Source organism: Mixophyes fleayi, chromosome 5 (genome assembly GCF_038048845.1).
Source record: "Mixophyes fleayi isolate aMixFle1 chromosome 5, aMixFle1.hap1, whole genome shotgun sequence".
NCBI lineage: Eukaryota > Metazoa > Chordata > Amphibia > Anura > Limnodynastidae > Mixophyes > Mixophyes fleayi.
The window spans coordinates 257413797-257440345 of NC_134406.1; the positions used below are offsets into that span (position 1 = coordinate 257413797).

The window sequence follows — 26549 nt, forward strand, 5'->3', positions numbered from 1 at the left end:
ACAGACTAGGGTCAATTTTGATAGCAGCCAATTAACTTACTAGTATGTTTTGGGAGTGTGGGAGGAAACCGAAGCACCCAGAGGAAACCCACGCAAACACAGGGAGAACATACAAACTCCACACAGATAAAGCCATGGTCGGGAATTGAACTCATGACCCCAGTGCTGTGAGGCAGAAGTGCTAACCACTGAGCCAAAGTGCTCCCCATTACCATATTGGACGTTCTACTTACAGGTCCTGCCTAGGTAAATGGTGGAATTATTTTTTCGTAAGAAAAAGTCTAAGGGGTAGATTTAGCAAACCTTTGTGCTGTATTCTCTCTATTTCTTTATGACAGTGATTTAAGCAGATATTAAAGGTCTTTAAAATCTAATATCCTTCTCGTGACTGGCGCTTTTTCAGTAACCCTCATTCAGATTTCATTTGAGTGTTCTTTGATCTTCAAGATAAAGCTTGTATTTGGAAATCCCATAACCACTTCTGACGGATATATGTATCAAACTTTCTAAAAAAGGAAAAGTGGAGACATTGTCAGGAGCAACCAATCAAATTCTAGCTATTGTTTATCTTGTACATTCTAGAAAATAATAGCCAGAATCTGATTGGTTGCTATGGGCAATGCTTCCAATTTTTCTTTTTAGAAGGTTTGATACCTGTACTCCTAACAGTATTTATTTAATCTCCAGATCCACCTGATAACAGGACATCTTTAAAAGCTATATTATCAATGATAAACTCTTATTTCCATGCAGTTAGTTATTAAAAGCATTGCCTTTAAATAATGTTTTAATCATTTTGAAGTCACTTGCCCATCATCATAATCTTATGCACTCAACAGTAAGATACAATATAACAGAAAACAAATGACATGATGTACTATAATTATTGTATAGACACTACTGAGACACAGGGAAATATTAAGCTTAGTAAAAAAAAAAAAGTTTTGTTTGCAGTCATAAGTATATAATAACGTTTTATCTGACATGATCAGGAATAGTCATATAGTTCAATTACAGAATGAGCAACAAAACTTACCAATACATTCAGGAAGTGACTTGTCCCAATGTCCATTTGGCTGACAAACTAGCACAGAAGATCCAAATAAATGGTATCCCGGATTGCAGTCAAAAAACACCACGGTTCCATAGGTGAAGTTCCCATGTTCTATTTTACTTTCCCGGATGGAGTTTTCTGGAATTCCAGGATCAGTGCAGTTCACCACTGTATATAAAGCAAGATATGTTCACTTTTACAATTGCAAAACATACAACACATTTCCAAAACACTATAACTACAGAAGCATCAAAATATTATATATAGATCAATCATCGTATTTATAACCCAAGGTCTAAAGAAAATGTTATCGGGGGTTTTACCCATTTGAAGCGTAGTTTCAGACAAACATTAACTTGCTCACAGTCTGAAGCCAAACAAACAGGTTAATATCTGCATTCCCCAGATGATTATATTGTATAGGATGTTGAATCAAGTCACATAATCGTTTAGAAAACTTTTTGAACTCAAAATTTACATAAATTATAATGGTTAGGGAAATGCAGAAATTATTTGTTTTTAAAAATCAGGAGTAAAAAACATTTGTCTGATAGTACCCGTAAGATGTTGCATATATCATGATCTAACTTATAACATTAATAGTGCTCAAGAAGTGTTTGAAGGATCAAACATATGAGATTCTTCTTTTTTTTTTGCAAATATGCACAGTGTGTAAGAAAATTGCAGCAAGTCAATTTTCTAGCAACAAAGAATTTAAAGAGGTTGTGCACCTACCTGGCATGTAAGCTACACTACATATTCTTTAATGGAAAGAAAATAAGACTAAAGTATTTATTTAATGTTTCTGGTCCAATTCAGGAGAAATAAATGAAGATGAACAATACACTCATCACTACACAATTTGGAAAAATGGAAGATAGTATAATATAAAGCACATTACATTATGCTTAGTCCACTTTTGCACTAAATCTTGTATTTGTGATGCCTTTGTCATAAGTCACAGATCAATATATTTGAACATTTAGTGTGTCTGCTAATCTGAGCAATATATCTTTAGTGTTTGCAGGGTTTCAAAAATAACAAATTAAAACAACTCCTTTAAGCACAGCCTACTTTCACAGTGGGATTTGCTCATTAATTTGAACTTTTACAGATTTTCCAAAGGATTGTTGAACCCTTATTAAGGTATTACACAACTCATGAACCACACTTGCTCTATCTTATAAAAAACAAAACAATGCAAAACTACTTATATGCCTTATGAACAAGGGAAGTCTTCTTTTAATACCAACTTATTTATTTTTCTGATGTGTGGAAAACAATAGTGTTTTACCATTTTCTGCATGCATATAGTTTAATTTCTGACCCTTTCACTTTGCAATTCTGCTTTCCACAAACTCTCTCACCTCTACTTTCTCACCACCACACTCCAGTCCCTGTCTCTTCACTGCTCTCCCTCCTACACTATTTTCCCATCGCCTTTGTATTTACTACTCTTAACTCTACCATAATTGTACTGCATTGCAAATGCATTTGTACTGCTGTACCATAGCATTGCCGTGCTGTTGTTTTACCACATTCATTACAATGCCACTGTCATACTTCTCCTGCCATCATCTGGCATGTACACTAGACCCAGACACCATGGACAGGGTCGTCTACCCTATGTCTCATGGCCCCTGCACCTTCCAGACCCCTGCACAATTCTAGACGTTACCCAAACAAGCCTTTGCACCATTCAAACTATTCAGGACTTTGTACTACCTAGGCCCCTGTACCATCATGGCCCAATCTAGGCCTCTCTACTTAAACATAGTAACATAGTTGATGAGGTTGAAAAAAGACACCAGTCCATCAAGTTCAACCTATTTTCTCCTCCTGCGATCCTGCACTTATATTTGAAATTGATCCAGTGTAAGCAACCGCCAATCTGTTTCAATTGTGAAAATCCCCCCAGACCCAATATTGCAGTCCTCTTTTTTTACCCTATATCCACTACTATCCTTCATTTTAATTAACGGCCATATCCCTGGATACACTTTTCCGCTAACCCTTTCTTCACAGCCTCTTTATCTTGCAGACCTCAGCACCATAGTGAACCCCGCTATGCCAATCTGTCCCATTTGCACCTTTTGTCTCTCCTTACTCCTCCCCTTTAAAATGTAATCTCTCATGGGCAGGGTTCTCTCCCCTATATCTTGTGTCTGTACCCTGTGTCTCATGTCTGTACCTTGTGTCTTATGTCTGTACTCTGTGTTTCATATCTGCCCACTTTCTGTCCCTGTTTTATCTTCATCATCATCATCATCATCATTTTTATTTATATAGCGCCACTAATTCTGCAGCGCTGTACAGAGAACTCATTCACATCAGTCCCTGCCCCATTGGAGCTTACAGTCTAAATTCCCTAATATAGACACACACTCACACAGACACAGACAGACAAACAGGGAGATAGACAGACAGGGAAACAGACAGAGACAATGGTCAATTTTTAATAGCAGCCAATTAACCTACCAGTATGTTTTTGGAGTGTGGGAGGAAACCGGAGCACCCGGAGGAAACCCACGCAAACACAGGGAGAACATACAAACTCCACACAGATAAGGCCATGGTCGGGAATCAAACTCATGACTCCAGTGCTGTGAGGCAGAAGTGCTAACCACTAGGCCACTGTGCTGCCCTGCTTCTGCTGAATTGTTTCGGTATGCCAAGTGATCTGTTCTGTTAAATGCATACATGCATTTATAATTTCGGCTTATCTGTATGTACTTATGTAATCATGTAATTTTATTGTATGCTCTAACCCCCTATGTACGGCGCTGTGGAAGCCATGTGGTGCCTTATAAATAAAAGAATAATAATACTAGATGCAAGCAAAATGGTATGTTTTTAGGATACAACATTATTTTTACACTGTGTCACTCATATTTATTGCTTTGTAAATTAACCCATCTGTATCTCATTCATTATCTACTGTAAGTAACAAAGAAACATACCATGCAGCTGGCTATTAAGCTTACCTATCCCAGTGTAGAGACTGGCACACAGGCTATACTAGTAAAGGACATGAGAGTGACAAAGACGGGGAAGACTAATATTATAACTCAGAGTCCATGTATATCAAATCACCCAAAAGTAACACTTTATTTCCATATCTTACAAAATTTATTGCTAAACTCAGCTTGACACAGATGCATTTGCAAGGTTATCTAGGAACCCTGCTTCATTCTGTTTCCTTAATTGCTTTTGAGATTTATAGAATACTGATTGATAATATTTTACTGGAGTCCTGGGAAATACATTCAGGAAAGATATAAACACTTTGTCAAGTAAGAGGTAAACTTGCTATAAAATCTTGACATTGATCAAACTGCTCTTGTAACCAGCAGTTTAAACACAAATGTACATATAAGAAAAACAAAAAGCTAAAATGTTGTATGTGGCTATTTATAAGATGCTCTTGTTAGTATTTATGTAATTATTTCCAAAGTATTTTAATATTATTGATGCACACACCTCTTCTCCCTAAATCTGTAGCATACAGTCAAAGTCAAATAAGGTCAATACCCTATCAGTAGATATGTCTTGAAAGAGTCTTCTCACTATAGGATTTCCATCTGGTTCATTTATATGATCTCTATACAAAGCAATGTAAACTATCTGCTTCTGAAAATGGGAACTCAAAGTTCATTAGAAAGATATGTTAGAAAAGTTTGGTCTACTTCGAAATCTAGTCCGATTTTTGAAGGTTGCTCTGAAATGCCTCCTCTTTTCCTTTAAGAGAACTAATTGTATTGCAGATTTTTTGGTTAAATCGGACATCAGTCAATGGGCTAAATCTCACCAGAGATTTCTAGCGACTACTAAAACAGCGACATTTCCTGTTATGGATTTCAGAGCAGTAAATAAGTCATTAGGGAGGCAACATGTAAACATTAGGGTAGTCACATATAAACAATATGGTGGTCACATGTAAACATTAGGGTAGTCACATATAAACAATAGGGTGGTCACATGTAAACATTAGTGAGAACACATATAAACAATAGGGTGGTCACATATAAACTTTAGGAGATCACATATAAACATTAGGAAGGTCATATGTAAGCATTAGGGAGGTCACATATAAACAATAGGGTGGTCACATATAAACAATAGGGTGGTCACATGTAAACATTAGGAAGGTCACATGTAAACATTAGTGAGAACACATATAAACAATAGGGTGGTCACATGTAAACATTAGGAAGATCAGATGTAAACTATAGGATGGTCACATGTAAATATTAGGAGGTCACATGTAAACATTAGGAGGTCACATATAAACATTAGGGGGGGTCACATGTAAACGAGAACATGATTTTGCTATTTTCATGCGATAAAATCTTATTACATATCTTTGCAGTAATGTATATGTAGCCAAAGCAGCGGATCCATGTAGCTATAGCTTATTGATCCTAATACATCATAATATGTAATAATACATAGTACATAATACAATCAACCATTTCTACCTATGCTTTAACTGTCATAGAGAAAAGAAAAAAAACAAAAAAGACATGACTCTCTGCCATTATATTGACGGATAATACCATGTTTCTGATATTTGGTGGCTAAAGATGGAGGAAGTCAGTTGTATCCATCAGTCCGAAAAGGCCCAACAATTATTTATTCTACAGTTATTTTGGATTTCAAGCTGGCAAACATTGAAACTAATTGGTTTAGATGGGGGACACAATTTATCCTGCCATTTGAACGGCTATTATTCCAACCTTTCTATTAATAATTCTGTTACTAAATGATTCATATTAAATGTAGGGGCGTAGGTAGTTAGAAAGAGTGTACCTGAGATTTATATAGCAAGTTAATGATACACCACACAATGCAATGTAGATATTCAGTGCAAATTGGCATAAATGATAAGAGGCTCTGAAGAGTGTACTAGATTTAATATTTAATATTATAACAATATTTGGCAATTGTATTTGAGGGGGAGGGTCTAGACAAAATAATAAAATAATAAACAAATAGATAACAGCAACCAGCATGATAAGGTTATTAAATTGGGAGTTTTCATTACTGTATTTATATGATTTTATTGCTATCATGTTGTGACTCTTCTTTACTGTATGTCTTGTGTATCAGGGGCCTGATTCATTAAGGATCTTAACTTAAGAAACTTCTTATTTCAGTCTCCTGGACAAAACCAAATTACAATGCAAGGGGTGCAAATTAGTTTTCTGTTTTGCACATAAGTTATATACTGACTGTTTTTTCATGAAAATGACTCTCGATTAGTCATCATGAGCCTGATTTATTAGTGATCTTATATCGTGCAAAAATTAAGATGTTTATTTTAAGAAGAAACGAGGAGATAAGAGTGAAGTTAAGATGTATTTTCATCTTAACTTAAGAAATTCTTCACTTACGCAGTGGATTTTGCTTCTTATATCCCTTTTCTGAGCATGCACAGAGTGGATTTGCTTAAGATAAGTAGAAAACGGCAGATAAGATCACTAATGAATCAGGCCCCATAAGAAGATAAAGAGGAAAGTGTCGCGGACAGAGTGTGTTAGTTTAAATGGCCCAATTCTAAAGAAGTATAGTATCTGCAGTCATGGTCACTGAATACAATTGTACTGTATCATCTCTTCACACAAAGACAAAGAATCTTCCTATATAATATGCAAATTTAACACTCGTACACTATACATTATTTGTGAATTCAGCAAAAATCCAAGTCATATAATAATATCTCTCTTACCTTTACAGATAGGTGGGGGGTGACTCCATTGCCGGTTGGCCTGGCACTGTGCCCGTGTGGGTCCTTGCATAACATATCCCATGTTACAAGAGAACGTTACAACATCATTGTAATTAAAACCATTGCCGCTCGTTCTTCCATAGATGGGACTGCCGGGATGACCACAGCTAATAGCTGTCATGACAAGCAAAAGTTCATGAATTAGTCAAGGACAATGCATTACAATAAGTTTCAGTTGCATTGCATATTACCAAAATAGCATTGGAACCTAATAAACAACATAAATTCTTCACTAAACGATTCACTAACTAGGGAGAGGTGTGAACTAGAAGCCGAATTTATGTAAAGTTAGCAGACATCAAAGGTCTTCAATAGCATTTAAATGGGTTAAATGATATTGAATCACAAAAATACAATATTTTTTTTTTATTCAAGATTAATTTTTTTTACAAAATCTAGAGGAATTGTCAGTTTTTAAATGTACCTGCCCTAGCAACCACGTATCCATGTAGCACACTGCTTTGTTCTACTGCATTTGTTCTGGTCAACCGTACTAAGGCTGGGGACAATTTCACCGGATGCGATATCGTTACCGATTTTACCAATTTCTGAAAATCCCGCTCAGCATGCCGATTCACAATTACACAATTTTACACAATTTACCTTCAGATCTGTGCTCTTTATCTGTCATAACCATCTGCTGAAAAGATTGTGACTCTGTTAGAGATCTGCCTCTATGGAGATCTGCCTACACTGCTGGTTGTGAGTACATACACACTGCAGAATTTGCCCGACATCATTCCATCTTTTATAGAGATTTTCAGTCTGTTTATAAAATCAAACCAAACAATACGATGTGCTTTGGAACAATGAAACATGAGCATACACACTAATGCGATATCGGACCTAGCAATCATTTATCGTGTAATCGGCCCAATATTTTGGTGACAAACCTGTAGTGTGTACCCACCCTTACCGTGGTGGTCCTAGATTTAATATGGAAACTATTATAAATAGGCGTGAAACACATTCAGTAAGTTACAAAAAAACTCTGCAGGGCTTTTAGCAGTAATTGGGCTCAGTAGCAAACATAATCCAGTATTATTGATTCTCAGAGTTAAAAATACAAATAGGATATTGTCATATAGAATCATCCTGCTTTTTTTTTTTAACATGCAAGTTTATATTTGGTCTGGCATTCAGTAGATCTTCTGTGACAGGATTTGGCATATAAATATGCATAATAAATCAACAAAGTCCGTCATTTGTGACTGGTTAGTAAACTATAAGCCTTGCTGCGGAGAATTATATATATAATCGATATCATCATCATCATTGACAGTTATATATATATATATATATATATATATATAGAAAGTCCATAATTCGGATGAAACGTGTTGGATGAACTATTTTGAACCATATCAGCCTCTGTTCTTTTGCAGTACCCCGGCAGGTCAGTGATAAGAGATCTACTCCTGACGCCTTAGACAAGAGAGGACGCTGAACTACAACCCGAACTGTAATGAAAGGGGACTTCTGAATGCTGCAGATGTCAATATCACATTAGGGATTTCTAGGGGTTGAGGCTGTTCTACATACATTATTCCTGGTACACATAAGGCTGTACTGTCTACCTGATCCCTGAAAAGTTACCCCATTGAGAACTTCTGTGCGGAGCCCATTGGTGTCTACTTCCTATATATCCCAGTGATCTACATCGTGTAGCAGTATCCTATGTCCACAGGATTTACAGATAAGCTTTTATACCTTATATATATTGTGAGTGTGTTTTATTATGATACATGCTGAATAAATTATTGCACATAAGTACTACACTATATGGCTTTTTCCTCTCTTAATACACCGTATGAGTGGAGTTTGTGAGCAGTGACTGTGCTGTGGCTGATGATGCAGTTACCATATACCTACATAAGATATCTACACGTCTGTTCCTGACCTCTTGAAGCTGACTGGAGCTCATTTCCAAGAACCACTGATACAGATAAGCTGTTTATTTATATCTTTTTGGTACGTTGCCACCTATCACTTGCTACTGATTGTCACGGATACATCTGAAACGTTGTTTCCTGCTTTCTTCTGTCTGTGTTTCGGCATATGATCAGGAATTATGAACATTGGTCAATACTGCTTATACTAGCCTGACATGACGAACACTTTGTATTTCTATTTCTATATACAGTAATACTGACTGTCTGGACGTTCTGTACCAGTTAGCACTACTAGATTTGGCGCCATCATCCCTCTTTCTATATTAACAATATATATATATACATATATATGTTCACAAATATATATATATATATATATATTTTTTTTTTTTTATATGTGCATATATATATATATATATATATATATATATATATATATATATATATACACAACACTGGAAACAAAAGACACTATATATATATATCCTATTTAGTTTCCTCTTTGTAAAATGTATTTTTGTATATTCCTGTTGCTGATGACTATTACCTATCCCCTTGCTATTCAGCATAGCAGTTGCAGCTACTGTGTGGTTGTCTATAATTGGATGTTGAAAAACACAGCAGTCACCTTTGCTGCTGTTAGCAATGACCCATGAGCAATTATTTACCTTGCTCTATTCTTATTCTTATCCAAAAGATTTGGAAAGTCATGTTTGACAGAGAATCATTCTTGTTTAAAGATTATCGATAAAGAAACATATTGTTCCCTGCCGTCTAATACCCTTTTCTCTCCTTAATTTAACGTGAACACTAATGGGACCCTTGAATGATTCAATCTGATTACGACAGGTTTACAACATACCTTTCTGAATGAACTGACAACCATTGATTAGAATGTTTAGATTTTTTTTTTTCCATATATCTGTTAACTTGGAATGGAGCAAATCTAAAATATAATTGTATTTGAACAGGCATTGGTAATTGTAAATCAATTAAACGAAATATAGACAAATGATCAAAGTCCTACAAATTATTTTATAATAGCTAAATTAACAAACATTGCAAATATATTTATAGAATGTTGGGTTGTGTTATTATCTCAAAATCTGCCAACATTGTATTCACAAATTATGGACTTAAATATGAAGTTTAAGAGTTTTTTCTCATGACGAAGTATACTCCAGTGTAGCTCATCGATGGATGAAATTCCCTTTACAACCAGGACAGGAGTAAGCCTAGCCAGTCCCTTTACCCACTTGGAACCATCGCCAGCACTCTCATCGCTTCTTACCTTGGCAGGCAGGAGGTGGGGCCATGATTCCTCAAACTGGGGTTGTCATAGCCAAGTGCCACAAACCCAGCATAACAATGACATTGGCTGCTTCTCTTTGGGGACATTAGATTCTCTGAATCAGTGACATAATACAGTAGATTTATCAAACCTTTCAAAAAGGAAAAGTGGAGTTGTTGTTCATAGCAACCAATCAGGTTCTAGCTATCTTTTATCTAGTACATTCCATAAAGTGATAGCTAGAATCTAACTGGTTGCTCTGAACAACACCTCCACTTTTACTTATTAGAAGAACCCTATGCCATTCATTTAGTGATTTTAGCAATTCCTAACTATTGGCACCCTAGGCAACTGCCTAGGTTTGCCTATTGGCAGTGCTGGTCCTCACTTTAACTTTATAATCACTTCATCCGAACAACAATTAACACTAGGAGAACATATCAGCGCTGAAGAGTGGACTGAGTGGGAGATTCAAACTTCCTCGGAGAGGAGGTGTGTACTGAATGTGGCACCTCATTCAACAGGAGTTATTGCCATCCAATCAGGGGGCACATTTAATACAAACCTCAGATCGTAGCTGCATCAATGACAAGTGAAATCCCCCAGCGTGTAAAGGTATCTGCTCCTCCTATGGAGGAGCAGATACCTTTACCTCTAAGGAGGTATTCCTTCTTATTATACAAAGGCAGAGGGGACTGTTAAGCAAACTTAATTTCAGCCACACTTAATTTTAAGCTCCTATATACCATTTTAATCTTAAACATTAGTGAATACAGAGTAAAGGTGTTACATTAAAAATCATTATCCACACCATTCGATATCTAACCACATTTGTGCATTTAGCCGCAATGTACAATGCAATTATACCACCTTGAACTACAATTATGATGACACAATCAGTCATTTTCCTAATTGCCTGAAGTACACTGCTGCAAATCAATGAAAATAAAAAAATAAAATAAAAAATAATATGATTTCAACTAATGTTTCATTTACTGATAAATGAACCAGTGAATCCCTTAAAATTCACCAAATCAATTTTTTCATTCTTTCTAGTCTAAACTGTTTTTTCTATACTACAGTTGTATAATAAATATTTGCAAATTGTGCTTTTATTATTTAGTTTTTTTAATTTATTTTCTAATTTTATTTTTTTAATCTTTGTTATTTTCTGCTATTTTTCTAATATTTTTTTTTACCTTACTCCATGCATGTGTAATTTTTAGCATTGAAATACAGGACAAATAGTGCTGAGGAGTTTTTTTTTTTGGCTGCCAGCGCCTGTGTCAATGCAGATTTATTGGGTGAATGGCCTTCTCAGAATCTGTCCTCATGAATACTTTCATGAGACAGCTGTTGTACTGTAGTCGCGGAATATCTCAAGAGAAGTCCAAATAAAATGAAAAACTGATTATCTTCACAACTGACAATCCTGTATCCAGATAGATCTTCACAATCTATTAAATTATAACATAATAATATATTAATATAATGATATATGCTGACTGAAAGGGAATTGCAGATATCATAATTATTTTTTCATTGACACACACACTGTGCGGGATAGTTGTATAAATGTGATTTTCTCCAGGGAAATTGCCTGTGGAGCAACAGTCCTAAAATTGTACCTCATATACGGGTTAAGTCTAAATTATAGAGCAAGCAACATTTTTTATGATCTGAAAAAGAGGAGATATACGTATCAAGGGCAAAAAAGGACAGCAAAATGAGTCTCTGGTGTTCACAGTTGGACTGCAAATATGTTTTGTGCTGCTTCAAATTTCTAATGTAGTTTGTCCTGAATTGTGGTCTCTCTTATTTATTTTTGGCTGTAAATCATGGCAATTTTATTAAAATATACAAAAGACAACGTATCCAAACCAGGTTACATAAAGTGTGGCATTACATGTGCAGATTGAAAAACTAACCATTTTGAAACAATTAGAGGTGATTGAATCTCCTGTGGTGCAGATTGCTGCACAGTTTGTAATTTTGGTCCAATACATTTGCTATTATTCTTTACATTTTTAATACATATTTGTTGTTTAAAGGAGGACTCCCTGTCAGTGATGGAATACAGCATAGCCCTGCCTCAAAGCAAAATCGCAATCTCTCAAGGACTTATCTCTGCTCTTCTAAACCATGTATTCAATCCCCAGGGCTTCCACTCAAAGTGGGAAGAGCAGCTCAGTGAAACTTTAATATTTGACTAGGAGTGCTCCTTTCAAAATGACACTTTGACAATGACAATAATGATTAGAATGATTATAGTAATTATAATATTGACATTCAGTTTCAACATGCCAGTAAATATATATAGGAATTACACATGAAGTAACTAAAATATTTACTTACACACACAAGATGGCAGCTGTCCAGACCAGTTGTGATCTTGCTGGCATATTCGCACCGATGAGCCAATCAAGCGAAAGCCAGGGCTGCATTGATAGACAACAGTGTCTCTGTACCCATAATTCTCTCCGATAACTTGCCCATTAACAATTAATTCTGGTGTTCCACAGTGACCAGCTGTAACATCAATAAATACATAAGATATTTCCACTACAGTTTGCAAATTTGACTTTACATTATTCATCATAAATTCTAAGTATAGCTTTGGTACTACTAGAGGATGATAGATTCAACATTTTGAACCCAACCATAGATACTTGCGGGTTTCAGTAAACCACAAAGAAGAAGAATATACTGGACTGTCCACACTGATAGCGACGTCTCATAAAGGCAGGACTGTTCATAGGCTAAGATGGGAGATGACAATGTCCAATATTCCTATATCTTATATAACTTATGTCTAAATACCCACAAGTACCCACTTACAGTAGCAGCAGTAAGGGACCACCTCAATGCCACCACTTGGATCACATTGAGTGGTACCCTGGGAACTATGTTGGTTATCCATGATACTCTATATAGCGGACCAGGATTAGATATGAGGGGAGACCACAAATGTGTATCCTAATTTTTTAGAAAATACATGATATTGGACATGGATGCCCTTATGAGAGGCGGCCCAGACATCCAAGCCCCCCAAATAGAAAATATCGATCAGGACTGGTTTAAGATATTAGTGGACCCATGGCAAATACCAAAATGTCACATGGTGAAAGACATATTGAATTTGAGTTTGGACTTATGATTCCTATAAGTATGGGATAGGATTAAGACTATTTAGTTGATATACTATTGTTTACACTTTGCATTTTTTAAATTTTGTAACAGTCCAGTTGTGAAAAGAAATCAAAAACTAAAAACCAATGTAAACAAGGTGCAAAAACATGCAAATTCCACACAGATAGCACCCTAGTTGAAAGTAAGCCAAATTCCGTAACACTGGGAGGCAACTGGACTTCACTTACCTGATGCAGGATCATCTGAGTTGACAAGGTAACAATTATATTTCATTTCAACAAAAGGTTCCATTAATGTTACCTCCATACAGAACACAAACAAGATGGTTGTAGTCCTTTCTAGATTATGGCTTGGAGTCTTCTCATTACTCATTGTTACAGCTTAAAAATAGTATTCACCTTACAGGTATACAATTGAGCCTTCACGGGACTCAGCTGGTACCAAGGCAGGCCGAAAGTACCTTGGCCAAAGACCAACCACTTATAAGGACTTTATAAGGACCGATGGTAAATATGAACATATAATAAAACATTATGATGTATCATTACCTAAGCATCTAGTTTCCATGCCACTCCAAAGTCCAGAAGATAAGCACTCTCGCACAACTGATCCTACCAGCATGTACCCTGTCTCACACGTAAATATTGCTGTCGATGCAAATGTTGTTTGTGTTCCTATTTTTTTACCGTTTGGTGGCACAGGAAGTTCTCCACAGGATGTAACTGGAATAAACAGATAAAAACATCTCTTGTTAAGTTAGTAGTGGATACAAGAAACAGCAAAATGTAAATGCTACCCACACATTCATTCATTTTATCAAAGAGCAGTTTGCAAAGGTCTCAAAGAATAGCTATAGTTGAATATAATACAAGCTTCGGGACTTGGTTTTCCAGCTGTTTCCAAACTACAAATCCCAGCAAGTGAAGTGCTCCTATGTGAACTGCAATAGAGGTAGTGCCCCTAACACAATGAATAATGTTAGGAAGATTGTAAAGTATCTCTCTAGGGAAAAAATATACAAATAAGAATCTGAATTCATTGAAATGCATTTATATGGTAGCTCTTTGAGTCAATATTTTGGCCCCCATGGCAATGAGAGCATGACATAGGACAGTACTGAGACATTGGAGCTATGTCATTACTTAAATCTGCACTATTAATTGTTAAATGAGAGACAACATTATGTGTTGGTCATTGTCACTAAATGAGTTTAACACCCTAACCAGCCTATCCCTCGTTTCTCACAAAATGTGGAGCATAACAACATGTACTTTTAATAGCCCTGTTAAAGTTCCCCAACTCACAAAGAGTACAAATGCAGTGTCTAATTACATGTGCCTAAGGGGACATTGTAGCCAGGCACATGTAGGAAACCTTTTCACTATATGTGACTCATTGTTAAAATGTATAAAAATGTTCAAAAAAGAGAGAGCCAGGGGTTTGCCCGGGGGGAGAAAGCATTGTGGAAATTTGACCCTGGATATAAAGACCACTTGAGGGGAGGAGGGATGTTAATTCTTAGGATTGATTCCTGGGAGGTGCAGGGTGGCTGGTGTTGAGATTATGTTCCCTACCAGGAGACGACATCTGCAGCTGAGAAATCAATGGGTCCTGAATTCTGCAAGTCAGGAAGTCTGGTTCTCCTAAGACAGCACTAAACATTAAACTATAATTTTTCTACTAAAATTTGTCTCTGCATTGCTGTTTGGACATGCATTATATATAGAAAATAAGAAAATTACAGGTTTGCATATTCACTTTAAGCATACATTTAATGTTCCAAGTTTATATTTCTGAATTAAATATTCTTGTATACATACTTTGGCAGTGTGGTCTCTCATTTCTCCAGCTCCACGTTCCATTGGCAAGGCACTGAATGGATGCAGGCCCTAACCGGAAGTAGCCTGGATCACAGCTAAAGACGACTTTTGTCTTGTATTCATAGTGGGATCCATTGACAATGCGCCACCTTCCATGTTCCAAGGTGAAAGAATTGATGCTTGGACACGTAACAACTTTGAAAGAAGATAAAGGAGCTATATTAAGCTACATACTGAAATATATGTGAACAGTCTTTACATAAAAGTATGCATTCCACACAAAAAAAATACTTGATTTATAAAATATAAGAAATGGTTATTACTGAGATATACAAATCGTGTTTCAAAGGTAATGAATAGATTGAATGCAATACAAAAGCTATGATAATATGGTACAATGATTCTATTTAAATATATAGGGCTCATTTACAGTTAGGAGCAAAACAAAATAATCAAATTTGCACCATTTGTAAAAGGAACAAATTTGCACCATGTTGCACCATGTGTGAACACATTTGGGAGGGGGTGTGTCATAGGTCAACTCTAAATTGCATTGCAATAATAAAGCTGCCCAGTATATGTGTGCTCCATGCATATGCAGCCAGTATTTTCCCTACCTATAAAATAAATTAATTTACATCTTTTGCATTTTAGTATGTTTTGTCCAGGAACAAATTTGCTCTTTTTTGTGCTTTGCTCCAAATACTGAAAGATGCCCATGTGCTGGATGTAAATAATAATCTATCATCATCATCAACCTTTATTTATATAGCGCCAGCAAATTCCGTAGCACCTTACAATTGGGAACAAACATTAATAAGACAATACTGAGTAATACATACAGACAGAGAGGTAAGAGAACCCTGCTTGCAAGCTTACAATCTATGGGACAATGGGAGTTTGAAACACAAGGGCATGTGCTACATCATATTGCACAATGGACCAGCTAGAATGCAAAGGTAAAAGTATTGAGTGGGCTGTGTGTGTGGCAATGTTGGTCAGAGGGTTGTTGTCTTGTGTTAGCTGTGTAGCTGTATTTTCTTTGTAGATATTATGGTGGGAACTTAAGAATAATTCTCAGATGCCACTTGTACCATAGCCCTTGTCGGTACCATCAGATGGAAGTGCTTGTATAACTCTCTTTGTTTTTTTTTGTGGTTGTATAATTGTATTTAACCGTGGGTTTGACTGTTATTAGAGAGTACTGAATCATGTGCCACTTGGGAAGCAATTCTTTTTTTTGGGGGTGAATATATCATTGTTTGCCCAATCTGAAACTAGTTTAGGTCATCTGGAGAGTACAAATGTACTATTGTTTCTCTGCTTTTATTTATTATTATAGCAGTATTAATAGTATTATTATTATTATTATTATTATTATTTTGTATCTATAGTATCATTATTATTATCATTATTATTATTATTATTATTATTATTATTATTATTATTTTGTATCTGGAGTCCAACTGAACATAGGTCATGATGCTTACAGAATAAAACTACACTCTCATCATCAAGAGCAATCCAGATCTACTCTTCAAAGACCTCACAAAGCCTGGTCATTGGTTCAAAGACGAGCATGTTATGTCACAAAAGAGGGTAAAAAAATGACTGTCTAACTTTGTTGTTTCACTGTCCTAAATGACCCCAACTGTATCTCATGGAGTCTCTCTCTTTATTTTTTAAACATTACAGCAAAATGTAAGAAACCAATTAGCAAGTAAAGCTTTGTATGGCATATTGTGTAATGCTTTGAACGTCCCCTGTGTTTTATCAGCTGTATATGCCTAGACTTACATTAAAATGCTCTCTCTTATGTGTTAGTAACAGGAAGGAAACCAGAAGATAAAAGGTACATTAACGGCTTGATTCACTAATGAGATAAATGTACGACTCGGAAGCAGGTATAGAGCTGCAGGCTTAGAAATAGCTAGTTAATGAGATTTAGTAGTAAGGATTACTGTCAAGTTATTTCTCATCAGGCAGTGAATACTTCAGCATATTAGTAGTTAACAGAGTGGAGCCATTGCATGCTTTCAAGACTACTTAAGCCTCTTCATTAGGCATGTTGTTTTGACACTAAGTAGACATGAAAGCATATAACTTGACTTAACTCATTTAACCAATTGATGGATCACTTAGACTTCAGTTATAGTCCTTTATATCTACCTGGCTTACAATGTAAGAAAACATTATGGAAAGGTAGAGGCAGACCTGCCAACTGTTACTACTTTCAAACAACAACGTTGGCTTTCACATTTTGCTCCCTGGAAATGTCCCAATTTTCAACTATTGACCATTTACACAATATAATCCCTCTTTTTCTGTCTTTCAAATACAATTCACACTATTTTCTCTTATTATACAGGTTATATAAGTTCATGTTTATTAAAAAACAAATATCTAAAATCTCATTATAAGTTAAGCAAACATATAATGATGGGGATTGTAGCAGAACCAGATCATTCATTAGGCAACCTGTCCTCTCACACTCAGAGACAGTGGTAGTGTCACACGGCGGTCGTTTGGCTTCCATAACCAAAGACTGACACGCTCATCTGTTCCTCACTGATTCACTCTTCAGCTGCTGGCGTCCTGACTCTGGTTCTGCGCATGCGCGGACCCTATCTTTTATGTCCTCTGCATATTACCTATTGGCTAATCAGTCTGGCTCCAAACTTTAAAAGGCACTTCCTCCTTCTGCTCAGTGCCTGTTGATTGAGTTACCTCCTGGATAGACTTACCGTCTTGTTCCCTGTGTGTTCTACTCTGGATCTCAATCTGCCTCTGCTTTGTCACTGGCTAAACAGCTTACGCTTCACCTGTCTCCGCTGAGCCACTGGCTAAGAGCTCATGCTTCACCAGTCTCCGCTGTGCCACTGGCCAAGAGATCATGACCCACCTATCTCTACTGTGCCGCTGGCTAAAGAGCTTACGCTTCATCTGTCTACACTGTGCCACTGGCTAAAGAGCTCACGCTCTACCTGTCTCTACTATGCCGCTGGCTAAAGAGCTTACGCTTCATCTGTCTCCACTGTGCCACTGGCTCAAGAGCTTACGTTCAATCTGACTCCACTGTCCCGCTGACTACAGGCCTTGTGCCCCATCTTCCCTGCAGTATCTTGTTCTTCCTATTCAACTTACTCCCCTAAAGGGTCTAGCTTGACACTCCTGGTAAGGGCTGCGACCTGCGGACGGACGCAGCTAAGTCCAAACCACCTTGCGGTGGTCCCTGGTGAAAACCATCCGTTCGTTAGACTCTGCGCCTTGCTAGGAATAGTGTCAAGTTGAGCAGATCTAAGAATCCAATTTACCAAACCGTGACAGGTATACTGGGCTGAGGGTCATCTGTGGGCTACCATGGGCTGGGTCACTGGGCCACCTGCATTTTATTTCCTTTAAAATATTTCTAATAGGCTGCTGAGTCGAGTTTTGTGACCCTGGGCTAAAAGTCGCCGGCCTTCCCCTGCTCAGAGCCTCTGGATTACTCTAACTTGTTTATATGTGGGAGGAATTGACAAAACGAGGAGTTATAGGGGCCCAAACAAGTATTTTTCCTAGGTTCCCATAGGATAATGACTGTGTTCTGGATTGTTGTGCTCCAATGAACACCTTGATTGTACCATGAATGACATACTTAGGCGCATCTGCTCAGCAGCTACGGGTTTATTAAAGAATGTTAAAACATATTGGACAGATATCTGTGGCATAAGATGGAAGTATGTAGAAACATTCATTCATGTCTACCATAAATGTTTTAGTCATCATCCCAGCTAGTAAAACTTTAAAGGACCAGTCAAGGGGAAGCTTCAAAGCAAACATGACAGTGCCGACATCTGCATAATCATCAAGGGAATAGTCACCTTTTTTAAAGGTTATTCTTTTGAATCAATTTGAAAATTATTCTGTTTGTTGAGGAGAAGGCTCAAGCTTGTCAAACTCACATAGGTTTGACTGTCCTTGTTGGATAATTTTTTATTAAATCTGAGAAACAGTGCACCAAAATGATTCTGTTGAACAGGACCTTCCTAAAGTCAGGTGTCTATGGCAGCAGAATTCAAGGGAACACCAGCACACAACATACCTCCCAGCATTCCCAGCTTAAAAATTAGGCCATGCAAGTGGCTAAACCATGTCATGCTTTTACTAAACTACACCCCAATCTGCTTGTTCCATATGTATTTTGAATGACATTGTGCCCTTTCCTGACAGGTCACAGGGCTGTTCTAGGAAAATCAAGCCTATTGCCAGGCATGACATAACTTTCCTACCTAGTACCTCCATTGCTTACGTCACACATAGGCCAATCACTGTGCATTTTCCCATGCTGTCACTTTATGAAGAGCACTGTGATGGACAGCACAAGTAAAGAATTCATCATACTCCTGGTAAAAGTGCATTAAGAGTTTGAATTCTAGGGGGGGGAGTTTTTGGAGTTTGTGGATTTCCAATAACAAAAACTATGACAGTCTAGGGGAAAACTTGACAAAGTGGAGTCCGGGCGGTAGATTTATCAAACCTTCTTAAAAGGAAAAGTGGAGGTGCGGCCCACAGCAACCAGTTAGATTCTAGCTATCATTTATCTAGTAAATTCTAGAAAATGATAGCTAGTATCTGATTGGTTGCTGTGGGCAACACCTCTAACTTTCCATTTTAGAAGGTTTGATAAATCTATCCTCTACTCTTCTCCCAGTTTTTCTTATACCTCCCTTCTAATATCACATAAATAAGTTTGATGACAAAGATTATCTAAAGAACTAAGATAAACAATGTACAAGAATTATCAAAATACTTGTACAAGATGATATTGCCTGTTAATCAAATATTGGGTATATGGGTATAATATGCTCCAAGGACGTCCAAGTATACCACCCCATAGTGTGAAGATTTAATCAACCTAAGTTCCTGCCTTCAACTTCAATGGTTCAACAAGTCAAAGAAATAAATTAGTAAATAAAAAATATAAATCTTGAGATAATTAATTGAATTTATTACAGGAAAGAGAAGTGATAATTATTATTATTATTATTGTTAATAACATTATTCAGAAACAACTTCTGAGTTCGGTAAGTAAGGTGAAATTATTCCCCTACCCAGTAAAGCTTATGTGAAAGCTTGACGTTGACGTTTAACAGGAATACTTAATATACAAAGAAAAAAGTGATATTGTTTTGTTCACTATTCTCTTTAGCATTCAGACAACCATGGGAACTATCTTTGGGTCACGTTTCACACAATTCTATTCTCTTATATTTTTAGCCACACAAAAAGTACAAGAAACTAACCGTGACTCTCTTACTGTTGTGCTTTTACTCACTTTGCAGCAGTTGCATTTAAGAAAGATGGCATTAAGTAACAAAGTACTTTCCAGACATTATATTTAGCAAGACATTATAAAACCTGGGAATAAAGTTATCAGTTTTGCTTACCCACACAACGAGGTGTTTTATTGTGATTACTCCATGTGCCATCCGGCTGGCATATAGCTGTAATGAGCTCTTTGGATGATAACTTGAATCCATCATTACAAAAATAAGTGACACTTGTACCCACTAAGTAATCTGTTGACAATATGCCGCCATAGACAGGAGCCTTGGGAATCCCGCAAGATATTGCTGTAATTAAAACAAAGGAAAGAAAATATTACTTTTTGGACTTTTAACACATTAATTTTTTTAATATCCTCTATGTAAATTAGGTAAATACACACTAGAAAGGTTTGATATTACAAAGTTATATATTTTCCAAATAGTTATTTTACCCAGTATGGAGAAGGAATATTTGGCAATATGTGAAACTATTTCTGTGTATACTTTAAGGTTGGATTGGGAGATTGGTCTACATTGGTGGTAATTTATGAAGCACACAATGTGCAGTGAAAAATGAGCTTTAGTCTTGCTATATGCCTTGATTTGGTGCCATAAGCACTATTATACCCCCAAACCAGTCTTTTCCCAACATTATAGAGAAATATTTTAAAATATTCCGTGCTAGCATGACACAAAGTCACAAAGTCATGGTGTCCTTAGATGCCGTTAAATAGTTCAACCATGTCAAGTGGCCTCACTTGAAAGCCACATTAAGCGGCTTTGGTGACATGTTTATGGCATGGACCAACCCAGCCTTACACCTGACCTGTAGCTAGAGTGTGTTCTAATAGCTTGGCGATGAACCAGGTTCTCTCTGGTTAGAAGTACCTGCATTTTTCTCCTGATGGGAAGCGAGCAGTCCCCCACATTACTGGTCTTGTATATTATAAATATATCTACACACAAGGGACAGTTGCTTAGACACATAAGTCTGGTATAAGTGGATCAGAAGTGTGTGGGGAGAGAGCCAGGGAATCACGATAGAGGGAAGGAGGACCCAGGATCCTGCATGCACGTCAGTAGCCTGCTACTACAAGGGCCAAAGTACTTAATAACAGAGAAAATATGGGTGAAATTGGACAGATTTCAGGAAGAAATGACCTCAGAATGTGGCTGTAAGATAGAAAGGAGAGCTCAGTCAGGGGGAATATACCACATTAGCTCAGAATATAACGGTATGACTGAGAGACACAGCATCTGAGTACTAAATACTGTAATACTGTAAATACTAAATACTGTACAAGAGAAGAAAAGAGAAAAGTATTCTATAAGTGAAAGCTGTTAACCACCAAAGAATGGTGCAGGAGGAGTCACGAGATGTATATGGTTATTTTATCTGCAACCCAAGTATGGTGCTGGATGAAGAGTGTAAATAAAGAGTTTAATTACAGAGATTTTCTGGCACCTAGCATTACTATTTCTGTTGCACAGCAACACCATTGCTGCAAAAACCCCTTGTGCCGGGACATCTGGTCACTTATACCCACACCGAAGAATTAGCAAGGGCAGGTGAGTTAGTGCATTACCTATCCATGTACCCCCAGTACCTCAATGACAGGGGTTACACACATTATATATATATATATATATATATATATATATATATATATATATATATATATATATATATATATATATAATGTATATATAATGTCATTATGACAAAATGACAGAGAACTCTCGGATTACATTCTTTTGGTTTAATCATGACTGGAGATCTGCCATGATTCACAAGCAATTTACATATGATTTGCTGATAATTTATCCAATTAGAACGATTATTTTAATTATCCAATCAGTAAAATGTTGACATAGAGCACAGAGTTACCAATAAACATATTTATTTGATCCCAGGAATAGTTATCTTAAAGGTTTGGAGAAAGTTATCAAAGTATAAAATAATTGCCCAAAGTTTTTCTGATTTTCTTTTCTGGATATCAGCAATGCTGTCATTTATTTTAGCCTCTTAAATGTTATACATTCTGTCTTGCACTTTGGGACTAATGCTGTAGGGGTTTAGATAGATAGATGGAATTTTGCCTGAAAAGTTCTCAGTGCTAGTCCAGCCACACAATACTGTTGTAGTCCCACCTCTATACATTTTACGTAATTACTAATTTACATATACAATGCTGAATGGTATTCTGTGGAATGGCGAAAGAAAAGTGGTACTGGAAGATTCTATAGCCACTCTGTGAAACGGCCTGTTCCAATGCAAAACTCCATAGGTGTGACCTTTTCCATCAGCTTCACTCACCCCTGCTCACCACAAATTGGCTGCCTCCACTTTGTGTAAGCAACAGGTACACTTAAAAAATACTTGTAGAGTGATGACCACACAGAATGCATAAAGATATTTAAACATACACATACTTAAACAGCCTTTATTCTGCTTCTCGGCATATGGCTTGCACACTGTATCCTGACCAAGTAATAGCCCTAAACTTTCTGAAGTGTATCAAGCACTGCTCTCCATAATTGATTTGATTCGCTTAAATGCATTATCTCTTGAGGACTTTCTTTCAAATGTCAAACAAAAAAGAATCAAACGAATACAATTATAATTCACATTATCTCATTAACATCTTTTTCTATTACTAACGCAGTACGTACAGTGTACACAGTGAGCCTCAATTACAGCTATTTATTATTTATTTCGCATTATTTATTATCATCTTTTTTAAATCACTCTGATCATAATACGAAGCACTGTAATCTTTCACTGGGTCAATTTTGTCAGAAGTTTATTAACCTACCAGTTTGTCTTTGGATCATGAGAGATAACCGAAACAACCACAGGAAACCCACGCAAACACGGGGAGTATATATAAACTCCACACAGATAGTGCCATGGTTGGTATCAAACTCATGACCCAGCATTGCTAGTCACTGTGCCATCATTATTATTATCATTACTATTATCGTTTATTTGTTGGGTGCCACAAGATTTCCGCAGCGCCGTACACAGTACAAACAGTAGACAATACAGTAGACAATAGAGGGTTAAACAGTACAGACCGATAAACAAAAAGTACCAATACTTCAGAAACTCCAGGCAGGCTAATGCAGTAAAGTCAGAGCGGAAGAACAGCTATGGAGACAGGAGGGAAGAGGGGCCCTGCTCATTCGAGCTTACATCCTAAGGGAGGGTAAACAAAATCAGGCACAAAGGGAGCCAGTGAAGCAAGGGGGAGAGAAAAGAGGGGTCAGGAGGAGAGAGGGGAGAACAAGCGGAGGAGAGGAGGGTTAAGTGGATAGTTGGTAGGCTTTGAGGAATAGGTGAGTTTTAAGTGTCCGTTTGAAGGAGAACTGATTGGGAGAGAGACGGATGGAGCGAGGGAGGTCATTCCAGTGAAGGGGGGTGGCACAGGAGAAGTCTTGGATTCTGGAGTGGGAAGAGGTGATCAGAGTGGAGGAGAGGCGATGGTCATTGGCTGAGCGCAGGGAGTGGGCAGGAGTGTGAATGGAGATGAGGTTAGAGATATAAGGGGCAGTAGGCTGGGAGAGAGCCTTGTAAGTGGTGGTAAGGAGTTTGAAAAGGATTCTGTGCAGAGTTATGTAGAGTTGGGCGCATTTGCACATTGAACACATGAGCAAAAAAAAAGCGCACATACGAGTGCATGTTGAGCCGGGTGTATGTAAAATTTGTCCAGGCATACCAGTGTGTGTATAAACACCTGACAACAGCGTAGAGATGTGGCTTCACGTTGTTAGTAGTATATGCTAAAGTATCTTTCCCTTATTTGTACACAATATAATAAGCTGATAAAGTGTCATGTACAGAATAGAGAATAGTGTTTTGACATCCCCACATTCATTGTTTGGCCCTTTAAAGTTCTATAGGAGTCTTCCTTCCTGCAGTTGTTCAAATGGATATGATAAATAAGTATTGCACTCTAGACGGGCGAGATTTGATATATTATAGCCGCAGCGCTAATGAATTAAGTACTATCAGCTCGAGGAATCAGTTAACTAGAAACTGCTAGATAGTGCTGCTGATAGTCTTAATTATCATTGTGTATCCATGCTCCAGCCACCAGTACCCACAAGAGAGACCCCTCTGAACGACTAATTATTTCGCACTTATGTGAACATGTCCATACTGTACTCATTGTGTGCTTGTCCAACCTGTTCTGACCTCCATGTGTAGGGGACGCATGTTTACTATAAGCAAAAATCTAGATAAGAATGCAGTTTTAGTGCCTGAGTGCAGTGCATAAATGCATGTCTTATGCCCAAGAGATTTGTGTACACCCAACACTAAATAAGGCTCAGTATTAATTTGTACTTACAAGTATTAGAAGCTTAAAAAATGCAGAATTATCATATGCAGCAACCTAATATAGGAATTACACAAACATCTCAGTTTATCCAAAGTGGTCTTCCACATTCATGGCGTAAAACGCCTCTGCTCCTATTACCCAGACGTATACGTCAGCAGGGGTACATCCAACAGTCTCCTCACCTTTCTTGAAGTGCCTCAGTCCACAATAGAGATGAGCAAAATGTTCAAAACTGTTATACAAATTATTCGCCTGATATTTGCTGCAAAAATTTGTATGTTTTGCCGGCAGAATTTGTCCTGAAATGTTCTTACTCCTATCCTATACACATCACACAACAGAATGATCCCTGTTGTCCCAGCTGTGTTCATAGACTATAAAGTTTGCATTTGCTGCATTTACACAAACAGTGCAGAATGACATTACAGGAAATGGCGAAACAGAAAATTATATCATCAGAACTTTGCACCTCGGTGAAATAGTTTGCCATGTAACTGAATTTGCATGTAATTTAACCTCACCTTTGCCCATCATTTTTACTGATGACGTCTGTTCTAGACTTGGTACAAATCAGTAGCAGTGTAAGAAGAGATTTCACACATTTGCTATAATGTTAGTTGACTAAAGCTAGGTACACACTACACAGTTTTCATCCAATAATCGGCTCAACCAGCCGACATACGACCGCTCGTTCAAACGATTGGTCAGTGTGTGCAGTGACACGATGGTTAAAAGTCTGCCCAAATGGACGATTGTTGCCTCATTTGGTTGGTCGTACCATTTAATATTTTCGTTCCAATCTCATTTCCGCTGTGTAGTGTGTATAACATTCCGACCGATCCGCAAAAGTGAGTACGAAATTACAGTCATTGCCCACGACAACATGGCTGTAAAAAGTCGCTAAATGGACGTCCGCTCTTACCTTTATCTTCCTAAACAAGGCTAGTGTGTATGCAGTCCATGGACTGAGCGATCGGACCATCGATCGCATGTAAAATCGATCGGCATAAAAAGTTGGTGGAAAATTCTGTAGTGTGTACCTAGCTTAAGCGAAGCTGGCTGTCATTTTAGCCCAGGGAGCCAGATGCTTATTCTGCTTCCATGATGTTACAGTTTTGCACTAAGTCTCCAGCAGAGTGGTTTGCAAATCCTCATGCTGGTGGAAAACCTGTTATTTGTGCTTTGACACTACATTTGTCAAAGCACTGTATTTTAACAGTGTTGTCTTTGCATTTGCAATATAAAAAAAACACACAGTATAATTGCATTTAATGTCATCTTAGTTCTTACTCTTTTCTCACCATATAGATACCTAAATTATATAGGGCATTAAAGTTGATGCATTAAGATTTTTTTCCACTAAAGTCCAGTACAATCATACATGTTAGTTTATTTAAGTGTCCTTCATGTTGATTATTACTCAATACACATTGCACTAGGTGGTAGTTTAATAACCAGTAATGGCCAAGCTGTGACTCCATACTGAGTTTAAACCCTGATGTGTGCTGTGAAGAGTAATATTGTCAACCAGAAGACTATGTGATAGATCTTCTGATGTTCTCTTGGTAGGTTATTGATCCAGGGACCTACACCTCTGCACTGGTGCATTGAGTATTGGGATAACAGCACACAGTATAGAGCTGGCTAATCTAACATGTGTCTCCTTGATGCAAAAAGGACCTGGAATATATTTATAATAAATCTGATAAGACATTTACTGATAACTCCCAGATGATCATCATACCCTATATAACATTATTGGATGATTAGGGTACAATCATGCATGCTAGTTTATTCAAGTGTCCTTTAACTCAAACCTTTAACTCAAACCTTCATGTTGATTATTACTCAATACACATTACACTAGGTGGTAGTTTAATAACCAGTAATGACCAAGCTGTG

The 26549-nt window shown here is 37.2% G+C and overlaps 1 protein-coding gene across 1 annotated transcript in view; it reads right to left on the reverse strand.

Moving 5' to 3' along the window:
- Positions 1-26549, reverse strand: part of CSMD3 (CUB and Sushi multiple domains 3) — an 853424-nt gene that overhangs the window by 73482 nt on the left and 753393 nt on the right. Inside the window, exons 51-56 of the mRNA XM_075213978.1 lie at positions 20425-20610; positions 14996-15190; positions 13724-13897; positions 12381-12554; positions 6783-6956; positions 1037-1222 (exon numbers count right to left, since the gene is read on the reverse strand). Of these exons, the coding sequence (XP_075070079.1) occupies positions 1037-1222; positions 6783-6956; positions 12381-12554; positions 13724-13897; positions 14996-15190; positions 20425-20610 (1089 nt within the window). The remainder of the gene's footprint in view (positions 1-1036; positions 1223-6782; positions 6957-12380; positions 12555-13723; positions 13898-14995; positions 15191-20424; positions 20611-26549) is intronic.